We start from the raw sequence: 21,184 nt of genomic DNA, 5'->3' as shown, positions 1-21,184 counted from the left end.
AGTGTAGGTGTTGTTGGCACATTGCAGTTTAACACAAACAGCTAATCTATTGACATCGACTGTGGCTTAAATTTATGTGCACTTGGCAGCCAATCAAAGATTTGCATTTTCTGTCATTGATAGAAGAATTTTAATTTCAGTCTTATGCTCTGCTCTGCAGCTCCACCCCTCTCATCTTACGTAAACATTTTTCTTCTTCCTTTTGGGAAGAGCTTGTTCCTTGCCAAACCCAGGCTATTGTCTTCCTCCTATATGCATGTGCGCGCGCACACAAGACCGGAGTCAATTGGATTATTTCCATTTCTAATCTTTAATCTATACATAAATATATGTATATTACACAATAAATATATATTGTGTAATATATGAATTACACACACACACACACACACACACACATATATATATATATATATATATATATATATATATATATATATATATATATATATAATTTATGCTCCATTTTAATGTTTTGAAGCATCGCAAAATATCTGGCCCAGTGTTTAGCTTACACACAAAATGCTCATGTTATCTAAATCCAATTTAAACCCTTCCACTTAAGATGCCAGTATGCCAAAAAAAAGTGATGTAAAAGCAAAGAGATTAACAAACACAAATTTTGCTGGAAGGTCTTTATGTTAATGATAATGTCTAATTTTAAATCAGCATTGGATTCATTCTTAAAATGCACACACCACTTACTGTGAATTATTGTCACACTAAAAACTAAAGTCACTAAAGTCACTGTCAGATGCTTTCCAGGTGCTGTTCCATGTTGGATCCATCAATTTTGACAAGCTCTCCAACACCACTGGCTGAAATGCAGCTCAAAGCATGACAGAGCTTCCACCGTGTTTTGTGTGCACTAACCTTAACTCTCTCCTGACTTACCCCATTGATATTGATGTTTTGAACCACAAGCACTTAATTTTCAGTCAAGTTCTTTTGTAATCTAGTATACCTCAGCATTTTTGTCATGTTTCCCTTCATTACAATGGATTCTTGACAGCCACCCTTCTATTGAGACCATTTCACTGAACGGTAAATTGATCGACAGAAGGGCCAGACGCATCTCTCATGTCCCGCGTCAGGTCTTTGCTGGATTTTTTTAAGGATAATGACTCCCTTACTGTTCATCTGCTGTAGATAGTTTTTAGGCGTACACTTGTTCAGTTTCTTCAGATTTTTTAAGGACGCACTATACGCAACCTGCTGGGACATGTCAACTTTTCTGTAAACAGTTCCTTAGAAATCACCCTGTTGGGTTTTTTTTCATAGATTCAACCAAAGAAACAGGAACAAACCATGTGTTTTTGTGACGGGCTAGTAACAGAGTTTCTAAAGATATCATTTAAACTTGGTTTCTTGCTAAATTGTTTGTTATGTGGTTCATCTTTTGTTTTACAGCATATGTGCCTGGAATGATTCATAGGTCAGTGTTGTGTCAAGTGGCTTAAACAAAAGTTCCCTGAAAATGATCAGGTACAAGGACTGAACTAAAATCAAGTGAAAAAGAAGCCAGTGTCCAAGGAAAAACTTTGAAAGGCCTTCAGAAAACCTGGAAAACAAGCTCACTTTAAAAAATACAAGAAAGTCTTAGAAACAAAATATAGAGGAGTCAGTAAATCTTTATTAACATCACCAATGAGGTTGTATTTTTATGTTTTTGTTGCTGCTTGTTGATTGGCCATGCTGATTTTCATGAACCTAGAGGAGTGGAGACAAAGAAGGAATTGTAGAACTTTTCCAGCATCTCTAGTTTTGCCTTAGAATAGTGTCATACCTTTCGCCTTTCCTGCTAGTTTATACTTAATATTTTTGTTATCGTTATTATTATCAGGACAGCTGTTTCCATGTAAGTCCCAATTAAGTGGAATATTGAAAAAAACTTTATTACTAACTACACCTTAGATCATATTTTTAAACTGCGCATTATGTTTTATACTCTTGTAACTGTGAAGCATGTGCAAAAAGAAGACGCATTTACATTTTAGGACTTTTATAGAGTATGTTTTCAGAAAAACAAAAAGTTGAGATAAGCTTTCACAACAAGCACAACTATAGCTTGTGGAAGTGAAATATTAGCGGTTTCTTATGATCAAATTATAGTCAAGTTACAGAAGTAATGTAATACCAGGCTCTTTAAATATGTTGTAATACAGTCTAAACACGTTACAATTTATATAATAATAATAATAATAATAATAATAATAATGCCTCACCTTTGGTAAGATAAACATGCATTTAGGGATGGGAATCGAGAACCAGTAGTCCAATTCCTTGGAGTTAGTCTACCTGCCTATTGATCCCGCTTAGCAGTTTTTGCGCTTGTGCTAGTCATCTGATTTCAGCTTAACTGTGAGAGGAGGAAAATAGCAACACAGTCTAGAGCATGGATATGGACATTTATTTTATTATTATTGCACAAAAGGACGAGATAAATGGTAAAGTGGAAAACTGCATCCAGGACAGAAACAACCGCATTATGCTGCTAACACAACTTTGTTTTTTGCAAGCATCTGCACAGATAGCATGCTAATGCTAAGCTAGCCAAGAACCCAGAGGGAAAGCTGAGTGAATGCTGACCCCAGCAGCCAGACCCTGAACTTCAACGGGTAACAAGCAGATAAGCAGTCAGGCTGCAGTCTCACTTTTTACCTGTTCACGTTTCTAAAGCAGAATCACTGTGACAATCGCTTTTTTGTGCTGGTTTTCATCTTTGAAAATTAAGTCATTAAGTAGCTACTGCATTATTTTTTAAGAAGAGTGTTCTGTGTAATATGCGTAATAATTATTTTTTGAGTAAGACTCCAACACTGATCACAACAAACATGCACAAACATTTGACCCACAGCATAAAATTAATTCACATGAATGTAATTTCTTTATTGCTACTTAGCAATGGTGGTGACCTTAAAAAAACCAATGATAACTCAATGAGAATCGATAAGTGATATCAATATCACATCATGCATCCCTACATCAATTAGTTAAATACAACATGCTGCAACACTGTGGAAACTCTAGTGTGATGGGGTGTTTTGCAACAACAGAGCAAAGTTGTGACAACATCAAATTGGGCTTTGCAGTTTTTGTTTGTGCGGTTAGTTTAGGGTGCATACAGTCTCAGGTCTTCTGCTTTTCGCATCCCCTACAAAATAAAAGCACAAAGCTAATACAGGACAAATGCTCAGAGATGGTAAGAACCTAAATTAGTAATAAAATAAAATAAAATTAGATCATGAAAATATAATGAAATGAAACTTGTAATAGTGGAAAAGCTTTATATATTAAGAAAAATAATATTTAACTGATAGCTGGAACAAGTCTTTCAGTTTACAATTAAGTTTCATACTTTAAGGATTTTGATATTTTTGTACTTTTAATTATAAATAAAAATATGTTCTTTCAAAGTACAGTTTTGCCTATTAAGATCTTAATAGGCTGTTTCTTTCACTTGTTTCTATTCTGTCCATTTCTGAAAAATACGCTATTCAGTCTTATATAAAATTATCCAGATACATTCAGGTTGTAGTAGGAGCGTCATAATCATATCACATTGTTGTTTGTTTGCGTTACACACAGAGAGAGAGAAACACACATAGATACATAATCTGGACCACCCCGCCCCGGTCCCGCCCAGCGGCCAGACCCCACGGAGAACAGACGGCGGGTCATGTGACAGCAGCGGTTTGTGAACGACAAAAGCGGACTCACACAAATGCTCTGCCACAGTGAGACACACATACACAGAGGAGTTTCGTAACTTGGGGAAGTTTTACGGAGCCATCGATCACAGAATCGTCTTGTTGTTGTTTTTTTCCTTGATGTCAGTGACACAGCGGAGGACCGAGCGTCGCCTGCGTCACCTTTTCAGCGGAGAGTCTAATTGAGTTTCTCCCTGGGAAGGGAACCTGTGCCTTTCAGCAAGGCAGCCGCGAAACTACCGTCTCTCCTTGCAGGAAAAGACCGTATACCCCATCTGAGAGGTAAGTCTGACTCGGTGACTTCTTGACAGCATTGTGTCCGCCGGGCTGCCTCACAGGCTGACCCCGGCACGGTCTAATTTTCCTATCGGAAGTCAGTAATTGCAACGTGGTCTTTTAATAAAAGCTGGATGTGGTAGTGGGATTGATGTAGACTATTATTCCTAATAGATTACAGCAGGGAGAAGTAGTCCATAAATTAAATTTGCGGGTCGGGGTTTTAATGAGAACAGACGGCTCGTGCGTAATTTGAGGTTTGATTAATTAATTAGTTAATTACTCACAGCTGTTTTCTGTTCCGTGCCTTCAAATCAGCATGTTTGCTTAATTTATCTTCCTATAACACTGACAGTGGTGAACGTTGTTCTTCTTAATTTATTGATTAATGATTAATGAGCTCAACACTGGCTGTAACTTATGTAACCCGACTTTAGGCTGTTACAAGTCACGGGGAGACGATGCTATTTTGGGCTTTCAGAGCCTTTTAAAAACTAAGGCTGTTGTTAATTAACATAAATGTGGGTTTATTTGTGTATGTGTCTCCCCCCCCCCCGTCATCAAATAACACAATGCGTTATTTCTTTGTTGTATAAATGTAGATTATAGTAAAGTTATTACTTGGGGATCCTTTTTATCTACTAATTACTACCTTTTTTTTTATTCTGTTACATTTTAGTAAGTTTTGAGAAGTACATTTTAGATTATTTAAAAATGGATTCACTTTTTTTTTTTTTTTTTTTTTTTTAAAATATGTGAGTTGGGGGGAAGAAATATTTCCATATAAGGAAAACGGCAACATTTTGAGAAATGGGTGTTTGCTGGGCTCATCAAGTGAAATGAATCATAAGGACTATCATATTTATTGTCGTTTATTGCGCACATGACTCATTTATTCATAGGTCAGATTGTGAAACTGTAGAGGCTGACGTTGATGCAGAATAGAGCAGTGATTTGAAAGACGAGCCTCAGATTTTGCTGTGTGCCTGTGCTGAGTTCAGTTACAGATGGGAAAATATGTGACAGGTGTGTGTGGGTGAGGGTGAAGGAGAGGGCATCTGCTTGTTTGTTTTTTCCCAAACTGTCACACCTGAGATGTTGTTTCAGTCCTGTTGTGTCACTGCATTCTTTACAATACACATCTCTCCCTGTACTCTCCCTCTGTGTTTCTCTGTCTCTCCCCGTTTCCTGTGCTTTGTTTCAAGGCTGAGGCTTGCGTCACGCATTCCACTTGGCATATGAAGCCCTTATCCTGTTTAGAGCCTGGAGAGAGAGAGAGAAAGACGGGAGGAGAGAGGGAGAGAGATGTGGGGGGTGGATGGGTGGAATGAGGGCGACATCTCTCCCCTCCCTGTTGCCTGAAGTTTGTACTTTTGTTTCACTGTTGAGCAGAAAAACACGGATGAGTCGCTGTTCCGTTTGTGTATTACCTGTTTATTTGTCTGGCATTAGTGCAGCACAAACACGCACACACGCCCCAAATACTCCACCCATCCCTACGCCTTTTTTCCTGAATCAACATGCTGATGTTATCTGGTGGAACAAAATGCGCAAGACTGTGTGTACACACGCACGCACATATGCACGCGCGCACACTCTGCTCAAAGGGCATGTGCTAGGGAACATTAGGGCTAAACATTAAACGGGTGGATGTTGAGTAGTTGGTGATTCTCCATGAGAAGTTGAGGAAATAAGGACACGCTGCTCCACAGGCGGCCATAAACGTGAAAAGCTGTGACTAGTTGCACAAGTTTGCAGAGTGACAGGACACGGATGCTTAAACACACACCGAACACTTGTGTGTTCAAACCACTGGATTGAGCCACTGTGACTGTGTAGCTCCTTCTTTACTGCCCCCCACCCCCCCATGTTTGAGGTTCATTGAAGTTTTGTCATATTTTGGTTGAAACCCACTTCATTTTCTTCCCCATTTCTCTCTCTGTCCTGTTCTTTCCACTTCCATTTTGACATAGTTTGGTCAGAGCGGCTGTTTTCTTTGCCCTTTCTCTCCTTCCAGACCCCCACCCCACCTCTCTTCTCTCAGACTAGGGAGGTGTAATATGTGCGTGTGGAGTCAAACAGGAAACCGCAGGCCCCCTGCAGCAGCACCCCCCTTTTGGCTTCGCTCTCCTCTTCCTCCTCCTCCACCTCCTTCTCCTCTGTACACCCCCCGACCCATCACGCAGTGTGGAAATAATAACAGTCAGACTAAACTCTAAGGGCTTCCGCTTCTCTCCCTCTTCTCTTGTTCTCTCCTTCCCTCTGTCCTCAGTTGTCTGGAAAGCCTCAAAACGCTGCGCACTCTCTCGCGCACCCCGTCAAGTTCGACTTGAGGTGCGCGTGTGTGTCTCTGTCAGTGTTTGAGCCTCGCGACCAGATGAGTCTGGTGTGTCTTTAAATGTGTGTTTCTGAGATGATGGATCCTGTTTCCTCTCCCCTGCTGATGGCCCCCTCTGCCCCCCCCCCCCCCCCCCCTGCCTGCAGCCTCATAGTGTAGTTGAGAGGAGCTCAGGGGGACTACGTGTGTGTGTGTGTGTGTGTGTGTGTGTCTGTCTGTCTGTCTTTGGGGGCATAAAAATACGAGAAGTGGGCTGCGTGGCTCGGATGAGGGAATGGGAAGCCAAAATAAGAGGAATGGGGGGGGAGGTTGGGGGTAAGCAAGGGCCTTAAAGCGAGAGGAGTCAAAATTGGAGCATGTGCTGGGTTATTAGGGGAGTCATGAGCAGGAAGTGAGGTAAGGGTTGAAAGCAGGGAGCAAGGGGCTACACTTGGGAGTGAGAGCTTGAAAGGGGGAATAAATTGGAATGAGTGAGGGGCAACAGAAGAAGTGAGAGTACTTTAGGGAGAGGTCAGGAAAGGGAAAAGTTAAATGTTGGCATAATATTGGATGAGTACCTGGATGAGTCATGCAATTAGGATGTTAAATTAAGACTAATGGGCGCCTTTCCTGAAGAGTGTGAATAGGTAGTGAGTTTGTATGTGAGGTTCTCCTTGAGTCGACTGATATCACGACATGAAGCATTACAGGACTGTCACAAGGTGAGAATGACTTAAGTGAAGAGGGGGTAAAGAGGCTAGAAGACGCTAGGCTGAAAATGTGTGTGTGAGTGTATTGTGGCATGTTCTTGGACAAAGATGTTGTCTGGAGGTTTTTGGTCTCTCTGGTGATCTCATCATCTCCAGCCTGTTGCCATTAGAGAGAGACTTTGTGTGTGCCGGCCAGCTTTTGTCTGCGTGTGTTCCAGTATGTGTGCGTGTCTGTAATAATTTAGTCCTTTTAGTGATTTAGTGTGTGTATTCTGTTGAGCTAGCAGAAACGTGTGTGTGGGGGGGGCGGGGGCAGGGAGTCCAAGCCACAATATTTTCCCCTTCAGTCATGTTTTTTTATAACATTCACAGAGGGGGAGAGAATAAGAGTGTGGGGTGGTGTGCGGTTCAGATAAATACAGTAGTAAAGACATGAGCGATTGCTGGGGAGCGAGTGGAGAAGAGTCCAGGGGTGGAGACACAATAGAGGGGTGTAGAAGGTGGTTGCAGAGTGGGTTGGGGCTGAATACACAGTAGTTCCACTGACCTAGAAGGACAATATTTGCGGACATGCACAAACTCAAACCCAGTAGCAGAAAAAAAACCTAGCCCAAGTAGGGCGACTTATTTATCGTGATGATGCAGGAGTTTGGTTTGTTTGTCTGTTTTTACCTGGAAAGGCAATAAAGGAAAAGAGTGCTGACTAATTCCTGTCCTCGAGTATGTCAGTTCAATTTCATAGAAAATAAGAGCACAGTCTAGTGAGAGCTATGACAAATGCAATCAGCCTGATGCTGCGTAGAAACAAGTAATAGGAAAATATCCAAATTAATTAAACCAAAGATATTCAGGTTAATGTCTTATAAGAAAGAACTCTTCACATTTTCATGGAATATGTTTTTGGTTTTGTTTTGTTTTGTTTTTGGTTTTTTTGGGGGGGATTCCTGTGGGAACTTCTTAAACGGTTAATTCAGTTATCAGAAATGCTGCTCCAGCTGCAGTTTATCTCTAATCTGCTGAGGCCTTGTGGCCACTGAGGAAGATGCTGCACGGCTGAGTGAAATTTCTTTCCTGTGATTGTTACATTTGTGCAACTCATTGTGCTTATTCTTTCATGAGACACCCAGAGGGAAAGTTTCTCCCTCCTTTGCTTGCCATCCTGCTGTCACACGTTATCTGATGACTCCTTTCTGTTCATTTTCCTGTGTGGTAAAACCCAACCACTAGGCACACGCCTGTCTTTGGATTAAAGCAAATAACGTGAATTATTTGCCGTCCCTGCTGCACGACACCGGGCTCTGACGCCATCGGCCAAATTCTCCCCTGCATTTACTCGTACCTGTGGCCAACTAACCAGCTGCCAAGAACTCGTTTTCGCGTCTGTCGTGCAAAAGTGTTAATAAAAGGGGAAATGCAAGACTATGTATGACAGGTGAACTCTGAGAGCAGCATGTTCCTGTCACTGCACGCATTCTTTCAAAGAATTTAACATGCACTGAGCGATGCATATGTTGTTCAGTGAGAGATGAAGCCAGATAAGTGAGGCTTTGAACACTTTGTTTGTGAATATACATGTTCTCACTTACAGGCGTACACAGCCCACACCTGCCCAGCCCTGAAGTCAGAAGATAATTAACACTTCCTGTATGACAGAGCCTAAAGGAGCCTCTGAGTTACTCATGCCTGCCTTGCACTAGTGACAGCATAACATTTTCCAGTTTTCCGATCCATTCTCATAAATTAAATATCTCTTGAGCGCCTTGAGGGAATTTCTCCAAATTTGGCTCAAATGTTCACTTGGATTCAAGGATTTACTGATTAAAATTGGCAAAGATTGAGGGTACCGTGGCCCCCGATGATATCCGAAGAACACCTGAAGGAGATTTTGTCACATTTGGCACAAACATAGACTTGTACTCAGGGATGAACCGATTAGACTTTGGTGACCTTACACATTTGGTGAGGTACTGATAGTGACGCTACTCACTGAAACCTGGCTCTGTGATCGTCTGCTCAAGATCCGGAGGAGACACGAACTCAGCCTCACGCACGCGAGTGTCAGTCCAGAGCTCGGATAAATAGGAGGGTTACGTCAGGAACGGCATCCGGTGTAAAACCTGTGCCAAATCAAACATGCAGATCCATCTGCTGTGGCAACTGCTTAACAAGCAGCTGAAAGGAGCTTCTTCCACTAAGTACATCTATGTAGTTTGTATATAACAGGATATAACTGACAACTTAACTGGTATAGAATTACAAATCTACAGTAAGTATAAAGGAAAAATAAAAACAAGGAAAATAAGGTTTGCTTAATATTGTGGTGATGTGGACGTGGCATGAGACAATAACTATTTTAAAATGTCATCTTGGACTTTGGGACATTGTCGTGCATGTTTGTGACGTTTGGGACCAGAACATTTTCTGGTCGCGGTTTCTAATGTTTTTCATCAGTGACACCTTGTTCCCAGATGGGATTTTGTTTATTGTGTGTGTTTGTTTCTGGCAGACCTTCTGCTTCTTTTATACACAGCAGGTATTTGCTGCTTTCTTTTCCTTAATCTGTTCTTCTTTTGGGGGTTTTTGTCAGTGATTTTGTTTTTCTTCCTTTTTTCCGAATTCAGAATCTGTTTGTGTTTCATACTTGGTCTCATTGTCACCTTAATGTGTGATTTACAATGACAATAGAACAACTGCTTGACCTCAAGTTGAACTACAGTACAGTACAAACCCGGATTAGAAAACACGCCCTCAAAACACACCCAGTTCCCACCTGACGGTAGGCTCTTTGTTTCTTTGGAGCCGGGCAAAGGGTGAGGCTTCAGTCGTCATGTTCACACCCTTCCTGAGCCAGCTAGTGAGCATCCTGCTTCACCATTGGTCTGCTCCCCATCTGGGGTGGGTGTGTGTGTGTGTGTGTGTGTGTGTGTGTGTGTGTGTGTGTGTGTGTGTGCATTCCTATATGTGTGCACTAGGGTGTAATGACTTGTTCTTGCCCATTTGTTAATAATTAAAGGCTAACTTGTCTTCAGACTGTGGACTTTAATCAGGTCACACACACGGAGACTGCCTCAGGGTACATTCTTTGACAGTTCATGTTGCCTTAATGCACCAGCAGACGCGCGCACACACACACAAGCACACAAAGAAGCTAATAAACACCCTCATGTAGCACAAGCAGAGTCATCCCAGCTGCACCTGGCCATTCAAAGCCAAGGTAACTGGAAACACCTTTGAAACCTCACACGCTTTTGATCCAAAATACTCGTGTGTGTGTGTGTTTGTGTGTGTCCCATTTCTCAGATACAGGGCAGTTTCTAGCTGCATCACACCTGCAACCGGTTGCATTCTCGTTAAAAAAAACCCCAGTCCCTTTAATTCACAAGTCTGAATGTCGAGTGTTTTTGATTGACATCGGCAGCGCTATCTGTCAAACGCAGAGTACCTGTTTGAAACCATGACTGAGTGGTGAAAAAAGAGGAGATGATGTGTCAAGTTTGACAGAAAAAAATATGTCTGGGGCTGAACCAACGTTGATCGTGCCCTCGCGGTCTCCTTTACTTAAATACAGACCCTGTCACATCATTCCCTCTACTTAATGTGATTTATTTTTCATTACGTCACAAAATGTGTGTTTTGGTGTGGCAGTGTCTTGCCATAAGAAGAAGATACATGAACAAGGTGGACGTTGGGGCTATATGTAACTAAGGGTATCTGCTTATCCGTTTTCAGGCGCTCTGACCACAAGACGAATCTTGTGGTCAGAGCCGCTCTGCCCCAAGCAGCATGCCCCTGGTAGGGTCTCCCAAGGCAAATTGGTCCTGGGTGAGGGGCATGACAAAGTGCGAAAGTCAGAAAACACTCCACCTTGATGCCAGACTTGGGCTTGCTGGCCAAGTGCCTGGCAGATGGACTTTAAGCCCGTGGTGCAGCATGGTCCACCCTCCTGTAGAGGAGGACAAGCTGCAGTGGTTGGAGTTTTGTCAGTCAGGCAGCAGACAAAGCAAAGTCTGCAGCTGCAGTTGCTCGTTAGCATTCATGTTGAGACTGTTTGCACATGGCTATATTTAAAATTTTAAACTAAAAGAAAAATTTGACAGAATTATTCTTCTACTTTATTCCGACCATTAATTATGACCTCAGATTTAGGTTCTCTACCGTTTTTGTTTTGTTTTTGTGTTTTTCTTTTTTTGGGGGGTCACTTATACTCACACAGGGGAGTGTGATAGAGGTGCATTATCTGAAGGATGTGTCCTTTTGCTTTCAGTACGTTAAGTAGAGAGGTGACAAATGTTTGAATAAGTTTTAAGTGTTTCTACAATGTTGCATTGGTGCATAAAGTAAATTATTATCAAGAGTGTGAGCTTAGTGTAAATGTCTTCCCTGTATATTGATTTTTGGTGCTATGTGTGTATTCTGCAGGAGTCTGGCGTGTGCAGCCATGCTGATGTATGATTACCCTCCGAAGACAGACATTCAGCCGGTAAGGTGTGTGTGTGTGTGTGTGTGTGTGTGCGTGTGTGCGCGCGCGTGCGTGTGCGTGTACGCGCATTATCATGCCTGATCATGTTTTTGATACCAAACAGCAACCCCTACACACACACTACACACGCACCTATACGTGTCTAGACAGACTGGTTCCCACATTCCAGCTCTTCCTGTACAGTGGACATTTGCAAACAATAGCTACGCACACTGCCAGGCAGTGGGCTAATGAGCACACACACTGTATTCTGAGACAAAACAGTTATCTGCTCCCAAACAGAGCAGCGTTTAAATTTTTTGGCTGGCTGTAATTGTTTGTGTGGCAAAAACATGTTTTCCCTGCCATTCAAAGCAGAATGGAAATTTTTAACCCTCTGCTCTTTTGTCCCCCTTTTACTGCTTCCTCTTCTCTCTACATCCTCTCTTTCACAGTCGTTCTATCCTGGAGTGATCTTCCCCCATCCGCCGCACTTCTACAGAATGCACCCCCTGTCCCACTCTCACACCCCGACCGGGCTGACACACACCCAGATGGAGCCCGTGGACCTGTCTGTCAACAAGCACTCATCTTCCAAGTCCCCTCCCTGCTCCTCTGCGTCGACCCCGGCGTCCCCTCGCAGCTCCCCTGCCTCGCCTTACAGCTCGGCGAGCCGCACCTCTTCCCGCAACTCGCCCCCACACACTCAGTTGCGCTCCTCGCCCTCCCACGCTCTCCCGCCGCCCACTTCCTCCCTTCCATGTCCCACCATTGTGTCTCCGGGGGGCCCCGGGGTCATCCCAAAGTCACAGATCATGGTTTCTCAGATCGTACTGCCTCTGCCCATTCTCCCCTATTACCCACCACATTTGCTGAACCAGCCAATAATGATGAACTCACCTGCCAGCAGCGACGATGACCATTTCAGGATCTGGGAGCCCAAGATAGGTGAGAGCAGTTCAGTGTTTGTGTTGCAACTGTACATGAAGCTAAAAACAAAACAAGAAGTCATTAGAGAATCACATTAAAAACACATCAGTGCAGGAGTCATCGTGAAATGTATCCATTTCATGTTGTTACTGCATTTAAATCACATCACTTTTGTGGCATTTTCTTGTTAAATTTGCAAAAATCGTTTACTGATAAATTATCAGTAAACGATTTTTGCAGAGAGAATGGAAAAATTATCAGTGATAATGAGGAAATGTTTTTCATTCCCTCTGTTCTTAGAATAGCACTTTTTTTTTCCTTTTCTTTTTTTTGGAAGGGGGGGGGTAAATCAGCTATTTCCCACTGTGATCCGCAGAAGTCTTTGATCTGTCACAGAGACAGACACACAACATACGGCTACCAGTTTGTTTGCCGTGGCCTTTTCTAGAAGGACTTCTTAAGTAGCAAAAACACAAAAAATATAGTGGAAGTGTTTAAACCTGACTGGTCCAAAAGGCTGAGAAGAAAGGTTTCAGTCTAAACTTGACCTCGTGATGGTGCTAGAAGAAACTTTAAGTAAAAAGCCACACTGATAGGATTTATCCTCTGGGGACCTTAGATGCCTGATTTATTTATTTATGTTAACATATTAATTATGAATGTGATTTAGACCTGATCATACTGTCAGCTCACACATTGTTTCATCCCTACCCAGTTCACCCAACGAAGCCTCTGGAGCCGCGAAGTGATACCCACGACCTGCACAAGCCAATCAAAATCGAGACTGAACCCGCTCATGACCCCAGCAGTCACGAGAAGTCATCAGTCAGAGCGATGCCACACGAGTACGAGTAAGTAACACGACGACACTCTGTAGCGAGTTTTGTGTGGACTCAGTGGTCAGCGAGTTGTCACAGCTCCTTCTGTTTTCCATGTAAAAACCCACACGCTGGTGGTGGTGGCCACACACTTCACGTCCCCTGACTCCACACCCCTGTTTCACTAGCGTTTTTGACTCACTCCCTGCTGCCGAAGGTCTTATTCTCTGCTCCCTAATCTGAACTTTTGTTCTGCGTGTTTAAAACAAAAGCATGTTGTCGAGATCATTACATATGCAACGGAATACAACCTACAGTCTTGTTATTAGAGAGTCCTGTCATAAGATATGACTGTTCTTTGCATGTCACTGTAGTTTGAGCCATGTCAGTTTCTGGGGCAGTCCCAGGATCAGGGCGGTGCGGTTCTTATTAGCGGGCAGCCAGTAAGAGCCTTGTGTGATTAGGGGGGGAAAAAAAGAAAAACACTGACCGAACTGCGTGAACTTACTGGTTATATCCGAAGATTTAGAGCTTATCTCACTCTGATGGAACATAACTGTTAAAATTTGGCTCCATTTCCAAGTCATAAAACAAACGTGGTTTCCAAATGTATTTTATCATCACCTTGATAACACATTAGAAAATGATCTGTCTCCAGCCTGAGTCTGGACACAGTTCTATTTCCTTCATGTTTGTGGAGCCATAATTTAATTTATTTATTTATTTTGTCTTTAGATTCTTGCTTCTGTGAAGAGCACTGGCTATTTGTTATTGTCTGTTCTATTCTTTTGTCTCACTAACAGAGTTTCGGCCACTGGGGAAGTACAGAAGAATATTTATCCTTTTATTTTCCATCAGGCCCAATAGCCACGCCTCACATTAGAAGCTCTTTTCTTTCTTTCCTTATCTAAGACGTCACAAGTTCATGCCAGCCATCTGGGTCCTGTTACCACCTTCATTCCTCTTCCTACTGTTTTTGTTTGGGTTATTTCTTCCTCTTCTGCTTCCTCCTCCCCTCATTCTCCCTCATTATTATTATTATTATTATTATTATTATTATTATTATTATTATTACTGTTATTATGATTGATTTATTAAGCTTTGTGTTCATTGTCCAACATCTCCCCTGCACTTTCTTACCTTCCTCTTCCGGTCCCCTCCCCTCTGCAAAATAAGTTTTTCCTCAGAAGAAATAATTGCAAGTTGGATGCACATGTAATAGTCAGCCCTTGCTGGCAGCTAGTGTATGTCAGTGTTTGTGTGTGTGCTGTGAAGTACACCTCGTTTTTTTTACTTTGGCTGTTAGGGCGGTTCCCTTTACAGGCTGCTCTTGTCATCGTGCCAAACATGAAATAATTGGACCCTAAAGGGAAAAAAAGAGGGTGCGTCTTTGTGTGTCATCACATCTTGTCAATAAAGCACACACACATCCTCATAAACAATATGTACGTACAGTTACTATACGCTGTGTGTGTGTGTGTGTGTGTGTGTGTGTGTGTGTGTGTTAGGGGATTTTCTGCACATTCCTTTATGCAGAATTGATATGTGTGGAATCATGTTTCAGCACTCAACACCTGCTCTCAACTGACTGACGCGCGCACACACACACACACACACACACACACACACACACACACACACACACACACACAGTGATGAAAGACAACTCCTCTCTTGTAACTGTAAAACTGGTACATTTTGTGCGTTTGTTTGCACACACAAAGAAACAGGACTTGATGTGCTCTGACTGGGAACAGTGTTGCAGATTCACCTGCTGTTTGACAGTTTTCAGTCTCCTGGAGTTGGTCAAGGATAAATTTATAAACATTGATTGACAGAGGTTGACAGGGCAAGGCAAAGGTGTGGCTGACTGGAAAAGGCGGGTTTTTCAGCTTCCTGCCTGGCAGAAGTTGTTATTGCATTGAAGCCAAGTTAAACTGTGGGTTTCAGTGTCATAAGAGAGGACTTTTGCTCCCTCTGCTGGCAACATTAGACAAAGATGGACAAAGCACCAGCGTTTAAAATCTTTTTCTACCCTTTGTGTGTTTCTTTTAGGGGTAACAACCCATCAGTAATAGTCCACTCAGGCACAAGGCACCCTTTCCCTGCTGATTCACCTGACACACTGAAAAAACGGAGGATTCACCGCTGTGACTTCAGCGGCTGCGACAAAGTGTACACCAAGAGCTCCCACCTCAAAGCACACCGCAGGACACACACAGGTGAGCCTTCATTCATATACCAGCCGTGCTTTTCCAGAAGCCTCAAACTTTTTGACATCTTCTAACAAACCTCGTGTAATTTCCTCTCTTTGCAGGGGAGAAACCCTACAGGTGCAGCTGGGAAGGCTGCACGTGGAAGTTCGCCCGTTCAGACGAGCTGACGAGACACTACCGCAAGCACACGGGAGTCAAACCGTTCCACTGTCCCGACTGTGACCGCAGCTTCTCCCGCTCTGACCACCTGGCTTTACACAAGAAACGACACCTCCTAGTGTGAAACCCTCTGCCGTGCAACTTGAATGCAACTCTGTGCTGGGTTCAGTGTTGGACTACACCACTTTTGACTTTAAAATGAAATGGCTGGCCTTACCTGGACTGCGACAGGGAGTGAGGAAATGTTTCCTCAGGGTTAATGTTTAAACCCTTTCACCTCATTAAGCCAAAGAGAGGGAAAAAAAAGCTGGTTGCCAGCTCACACATTTAAGACCAGCTCATTTTTATAGAAATATGGTAGCTGAACCAAACCTCTGATCAGCTGTGGAAGGGCCAGACACTTTTTTTTTTCTTTTTGCTTGCAGCTCCTCAGCTGGCCTGAGAGCAGCGCCCTCTTGTGGCTACACAACCAAAACAGCAGTTCAGTCTGTGCAAGCCACATGGCATGCTCACAAGCTTCTCAGCGCAACATGATCTCCAGCTTTAAAGCTTTTTGTTTCACATGCATTCAAGTAAATGTTTGGGACTTGGACACACACTTACAAATACATTTTTTTTTTGCTCGCTACGCCAATACAATGTGAAACGTTCCAGAATGTATCCTATCACGCCTACTGTGCATTGTGTCATAGATACTTCAGCTTTTCTTTTTCTTTTTAAAACACTCGTGCCAACTTCCTCCTTCGGGATCTGCTATAATTAAAAAACAAACAAACACACCACACACCTCATCTGCCTCTGCAAGCTCAGATCATGAAGTGATGACAGGTTGCTAACGCTCGCTTTCTCTTGTACATACACTCTCTTATTAAAAGCAACTCAGCCTTGGTTTCGTGTACTCGTGGGTTTTAACAGTCTAGTGGGCAGTTTCAGTCAGTGAAGTGTTTTTATGTTTTCATTCAGAAATGTGAAAGTTGCTGCACAGGGGCATTAATGTGTCGGTGAGGAAAAAGGCACCACCCGGTCAGTTTAAGGGTAGAAGCAATGAAATTGTGTCTTTACCGATTTCTTATGTTGAGTTTGTATCTATGAACTGTGTTTCGGTTTGTGACGTGACACCGAGGTAGCTTTTATTATTGTGTCACACTTTGATACGGGGTGGGGAGAAAATGCAAAATGCAAGGCAGGGAAATTACAAAATAAATTTTTTTATTTTTTTTTTTAATTTTTATATTCAGGAGCAGTTGAGTTATATTCCAGCCCACTCTACACATGCATTTGTTTTAAAAGAAAATTAACTTGTACACAATTAATACTTTATCATTCCCCTAAAAGTCAAATCAGGGATTATTGTTGTAGCAGATATTCTGCTGCCAAACCTTTTTTTTTTTCTTTCCTTTTAAAAGTGCCATAAAGGTTTTTAGAGCACAATTTTCCACAGGTGGAGAGCAATACACTTTCTCTCTTTATCTTTTTTAAATGGCGCCTTTGTACATCTCCAATGTGCACTTTATATATATTTTATAAATATATATATATGTATAAATAGTATGTATGAGTACATTATTTAACATTCCCAAAGCCAGACATTTTAAATCACATCAGGTTGGTTTTTTTCTGTTGTGTGTTTTTTCTTTTTCTTTTTTTCTATCACACATTTGCTTTTGGGTTTAATTGGAAGGTGTCCAGTTCAGCAGTTGTCTTGTTTTTTGTTTTTTTTTGTCATTTTCTAGTCATGTATACAAGAAGGTGTAACCCCGCCATTTATTCGCATGTACACGTTCACACACCCCGAATGTAGCAGCTCAACTGATCTGCATTTGCTCCTCGATGCCTTTTGCAGTTTGTGCTTTTTTTTTCTTTTTTTTTTTGTTTGGTTTTTTTTTCCTTTTTGTATCTTTGCAAATACAATTGTCATATTAATATCTATATTTTATAATTCATTATTAGACTGAACGGGCAATTAATGGTTTTTATTAAGCATGATTTTGATACTCTATTACATATTTCTAGTGTTTATGATAAACCCTGTCTTTTTTTTTTCTAATTAAATCTTACCGTTGGCAATTCAAAGGGAACTCATCAAACTGTGAACGTATGGTCTTTCTGCAATTTAGCATTTTTAAACAAAATATTCATACCACTTAATAAAGTTATTGCAATATTTGAAGCATGTATCGTTGTTTGTGATTCTGTTTTTTGTTCACCTGTTTGCTAGTGAATTAGCTTATTTTAGAAGAGAAAAGTGTGTGTGCATGTCTGTGGATACTACAGAAGGAGAAAAGGACTTTTATTAATTGGCTAGGCAGAGATTTTGAGCTGGAAAGGATGTAGACTGATTAAGGGTAAGTGAAGAGTGTGCTGGGAAACCAGTACTTTGAGGAGCTGCTGAATGAAGAACATCTGAGGGAGGAGAATAAATGGAGAAATTATAACAAATCGGGAAGTGTGGGCAGCGATGAAGAGTGGAAAGGCAGGAGGTCCAGAAGACATACCTGTGGCGGTATCAGTCGGAAAACTTTACATAATTTCCTCAGGGAATCAGTCACAGTTTCTCCAAGATGGTAAGAACAATAACTAAATATTTAATCTTAAAAATTATACATTATATTACAAAGTTATAAAATATAACTAATATACAAATGACTCTAATTATAAAAATTCCACCATATAACACAAATTACATAAATATATAATATGGTTGATATTAAGGTGCTGTTGCCCAGTGTGTACATTTGTTTTACATGGAGGGATTGTACAGTGAGATAGCCACAGGCAGGAATAAATGGTGCAGATGTCTAGGAGAGAGGGACTTCAACTAGATTGTTTAAAACATTCTTGGAGTATGAGAGAATTCCTGGGGAATGGAGAAGTGAACTGATTTTTCAAGAATAAGGTGGTGTAGTAAAGACAGGTATGATCTGGGGTGATGATCAGTGAGCAGCAGTGCAGCTTAATAGTGCGAAAGAGCGCAACGGATGTTAGCTTTGCTTTGAGAGTGATGATAGAGAAGCACAGAAAGATCAGAAGGAGCTGGACTGTGTGTTTGTCGATCTAGAGAAAGCATATGATAGTAGTACTGAGAGAGGAATTGTAGTGCTACATGAGGAAGTCCGCAGTAGCAGAGAAGTATGAGCATGGCTGAGAACATGTATGAGGCTAGCGAGACAGTGGTGAGGTGCATTGACAGATGGGTTCAAGCTGAAGGTGGGATTACATCAGGGATCAGTTCTGAGCTTCTTGTTTGCAGTGGTGATGGACAGGTTGATAGATGCGGACTATGATGGTGAAGGCATAAAAGTCAGTAGAAGTAAGGCAAAATGCATGTGTGTGAATGAGAGGGAGACAGATGGAAAGGTGAAAGTGGATGAGCTTAAATACTTGGACAGTATAGGTAAAGACAAGACAAAGTGGGTGGAAATGAGGGTCGAGGGTGATATGTGTATGAGGGTAGCGTAAGAGCAAAAGGAAGAAATTACAAGATAGTATTGAGATCTGCTGTGATGTGTGGTTTGCAGAAGGTAGTTCCTACAAAAATGCCGCAAACCACACAAAAAGCTTATGGTGTAAAATCTTTACTCATTTGCATCATGAAGTATTGCCGGCAATAAGTCGGACTCGTTCCTGGTGGGTGATGGGCTCCGCCAGGGCTGCCCTTTGTCTCCGGTTGTGTTCATAATTTTTATGGACAGGATTTCTAGGCGCAGCCAAGTGGCGGAGGGCTTTCGCTTTGGTGGCCTCAGAATCTCATCTCTGATTTTTGCAGATGATGTGGTTCTGTTGGCTTCATCGGGTGAGGGCCTCCAGCTCGCACTGGAACGGTTCGCAGCCGAGTGCGAAGCAGCGGGAATGAGGATCAGCACCTCCAAATCTGAGGCCATGGTTCTCAGCCGGAAAAGGGTGGAGTGCCCACTCCGGGTCGGGGATGAGTTCCTGCCCCAAGTGGAGGAGTTGAAGTATTGGGGTCTTGTTCGCGAGTGATGGGAGAAGGGAGCCGGAGATCGACAGACGGATTGGGGCTGCAGCTGCAGTAATGCGGACGCTGCACCGGTCCGTCGTGGTGAAGAGGGAGCTGAGTGTAAAAGCGAAGCTCTCAATTTACCGGTCGATCTACGTCCCTACCCTCACCTATGGCCACGAGCTGTGGGTAGTGACCGAAAGAACGAGATCGCGGATACAAGCGGCAGAAATGAGCTTCCTCCGAAGGGTGGCTGGCCTCTCCCTTAGAGATAGGGTGAGAAGTTCGGCCATCCGGGAGGGGCTCAGAGTAGAGCAGCTGCTGCTCCACATCGAAAGGAGCCAGCTGAGGTGGTTCGGGCATCTGACAAGGATGCCTCCTGGGCGCCTCCTGGGTGAGGTGTTCCAGGAGGAGGAGGACCCGGCGCAGACCCAGGACACCCTGGAGAGATTATATCTCTCGGCTGGCCTGGGAACGCCTTGGTATTCCCCCGGATAAGCTGGAGGAGGTGGCTGGGGAGAGGGAGGTCTGGGCCTCTTTGCTTAGGCTGCTGCCCCCGCGACCCGGCCCCGGACAAAGCGGATGAAGATGGATGGATGGATGGATCATGAAGTAGTTATGGAGCATTAGAGATTTGAGCAGATTTCATTTTTTTAAATAAAAACATCCATTTTCAGAGACTTCACTCTAAGCTTTTTGGATTCTTTATGTGTGACTGCACAGCATGTTTAGTCTAGCACTCACCCCTTGCACCTGAAGAAAGCATGAAAGGACGTTTTTACAGTCAAGTGCAATTTAATCTCTCTGTTCAGGGAACTCCCACAAAGAAAATGAAGTGACAGCACTTACAGTTGTTACAGTTGTCAGGTGTGGATCAAAAGAGGTGTGCCAGTTTATGAATGCTTGATCCCTACTGATGATAACCAGACAGAACAGCAGTGAAATAATGGTTATCATCAGCTTAGTGATGATTATTTTTGGGATAAGGAGAACACAAGAGTGTTAAAAGACTGTAACATGACTTTTAATGTCACTAGATTTTCTTAGTGAGAGAGGTGGAGTAGTTGAATTCAAATAAAACATATTTGTTCTTTGTTTACTAAATACCAAACCTGTGATTTATTACACCCCCAGTAGTTTATTTCAAAGTTAGAAATGTTAAAATGTTACACTGCCTTGCAGCAATACTGTTACTACTATAAGAATGCAACATTGAGGGACAAAAAAAATACAGCTGCATACTCATTACGTGCAATAGCCCTTTACTTTGGATTTTCTGTGTTGTGCATATTAGAGATGATATAAACGTAAGAAAAAGCGAGGGCTCGTCCGGGATTTGAACCCGGGACCTCTCGCACCCTAAGCGAGAATCATACCCCTAGACCAACGAGCCGCTGAGCAAGCAAGCAGATTAATATGTATATAAATCGTACTCGTCATCACTAGTTGTACTCATTTTAGTCTGTTTTGTTTTATTTGTTTTTGTGGGGTTTTGCGTGTAACAGCAGCTGTTGTGCGGACTCTCGTTTCACCGAGCTTCAGAATAGAGGTGTTGCTCCTCTAAAGAGCCAGAAGAACTGAAATGATTCACTCCTACATAGATGCAACTTCGCTGCTATTTTGACTGGCGT

General features: G+C 42.5%; 1 protein-coding gene and 1 non-coding gene across 4 annotated transcripts; one reads left to right on the top strand and one right to left on the bottom strand.

Moving 5' to 3' along the window:
- The first annotated feature begins 3,687 nt into the window (after window positions 1–3,687).
- Window positions 3,688–17,770, top strand: klf3 (Kruppel like factor 3 (basic)). 3 transcript variants are annotated; one of them, XM_085459392.1, is made up of 6 exons: window positions 3,688–3,992; window positions 11,433–11,493; window positions 11,928–12,420; window positions 13,118–13,253; window positions 15,276–15,442; window positions 15,538–17,770. In XM_085459392.1, the coding sequence occupies exons 2-6, from the start codon at window positions 11,452–11,454 to the stop codon at window positions 15,717–15,719; spliced, it is 1,020 nt and encodes a 339-aa protein (XP_085315518.1). In that variant the 5' UTR covers window positions 3,688–3,992; window positions 11,433–11,451; the 3' UTR covers window positions 15,720–17,770. The 3 variants fall into 3 exon arrangements, with proteins under 3 accessions (XP_085315518.1, XP_085315517.1, XP_085315520.1); XM_085459391.1 differs by lacking the exon at window positions 3,688–3,992 and having other exon boundaries at window positions 7,363–11,493; XM_085459394.1 differs by lacking the exon at window positions 3,688–3,992 and having other exon boundaries at window positions 11,435–11,498.
- Window positions 17,771–20,874: 3,104 nt separating this feature from the next.
- trnap-agg (transfer RNA proline (anticodon AGG)) lies at window positions 20,875–20,946 on the bottom strand. Its single transcript has one exon. It is a non-coding gene; the product is annotated as a tRNA-Pro (tRNA).
- Window positions 20,947–21,184: the final 238 nt, after the last annotated feature.

This window comes from Copadichromis virginalis, linkage group LG6 (assembly GCF_057382275.1).
Source record: "Copadichromis virginalis isolate Kocher_CV1m ecotype Utaka linkage group LG6, C_Virginalis_male_GT1.1, whole genome shotgun sequence".
Taxonomy (NCBI): Eukaryota; Metazoa; Chordata; class Actinopteri; order Cichliformes; family Cichlidae; genus Copadichromis; species Copadichromis virginalis.
Note: the sequence above shows the minus strand (reverse complement) of the source record. Positions and strands in the feature narration are given on the sequence as shown.

Coding starts and splice junctions, on each gene's coding strand:
- klf3 (XM_085459391.1), top strand. CDS start 11,416: ATGTGTGTATTCTGCAGGAGTCTGGCGTGTGCAGCCATGCTGATGTAT. Junction 12,421..13,117: donor GATCTGGGAGCCCAAGATAG/GTGAGAGCAGTT, acceptor ATCCCTACCCAG/TTCACCCAACGAAGCCTCTG. Junction 15,443..15,537: donor ACACCGCAGGACACACACAG/GTGAGCCTTCAT, acceptor CTCTCTTTGCAG/GGGAGAAACCCTACAGGTGC.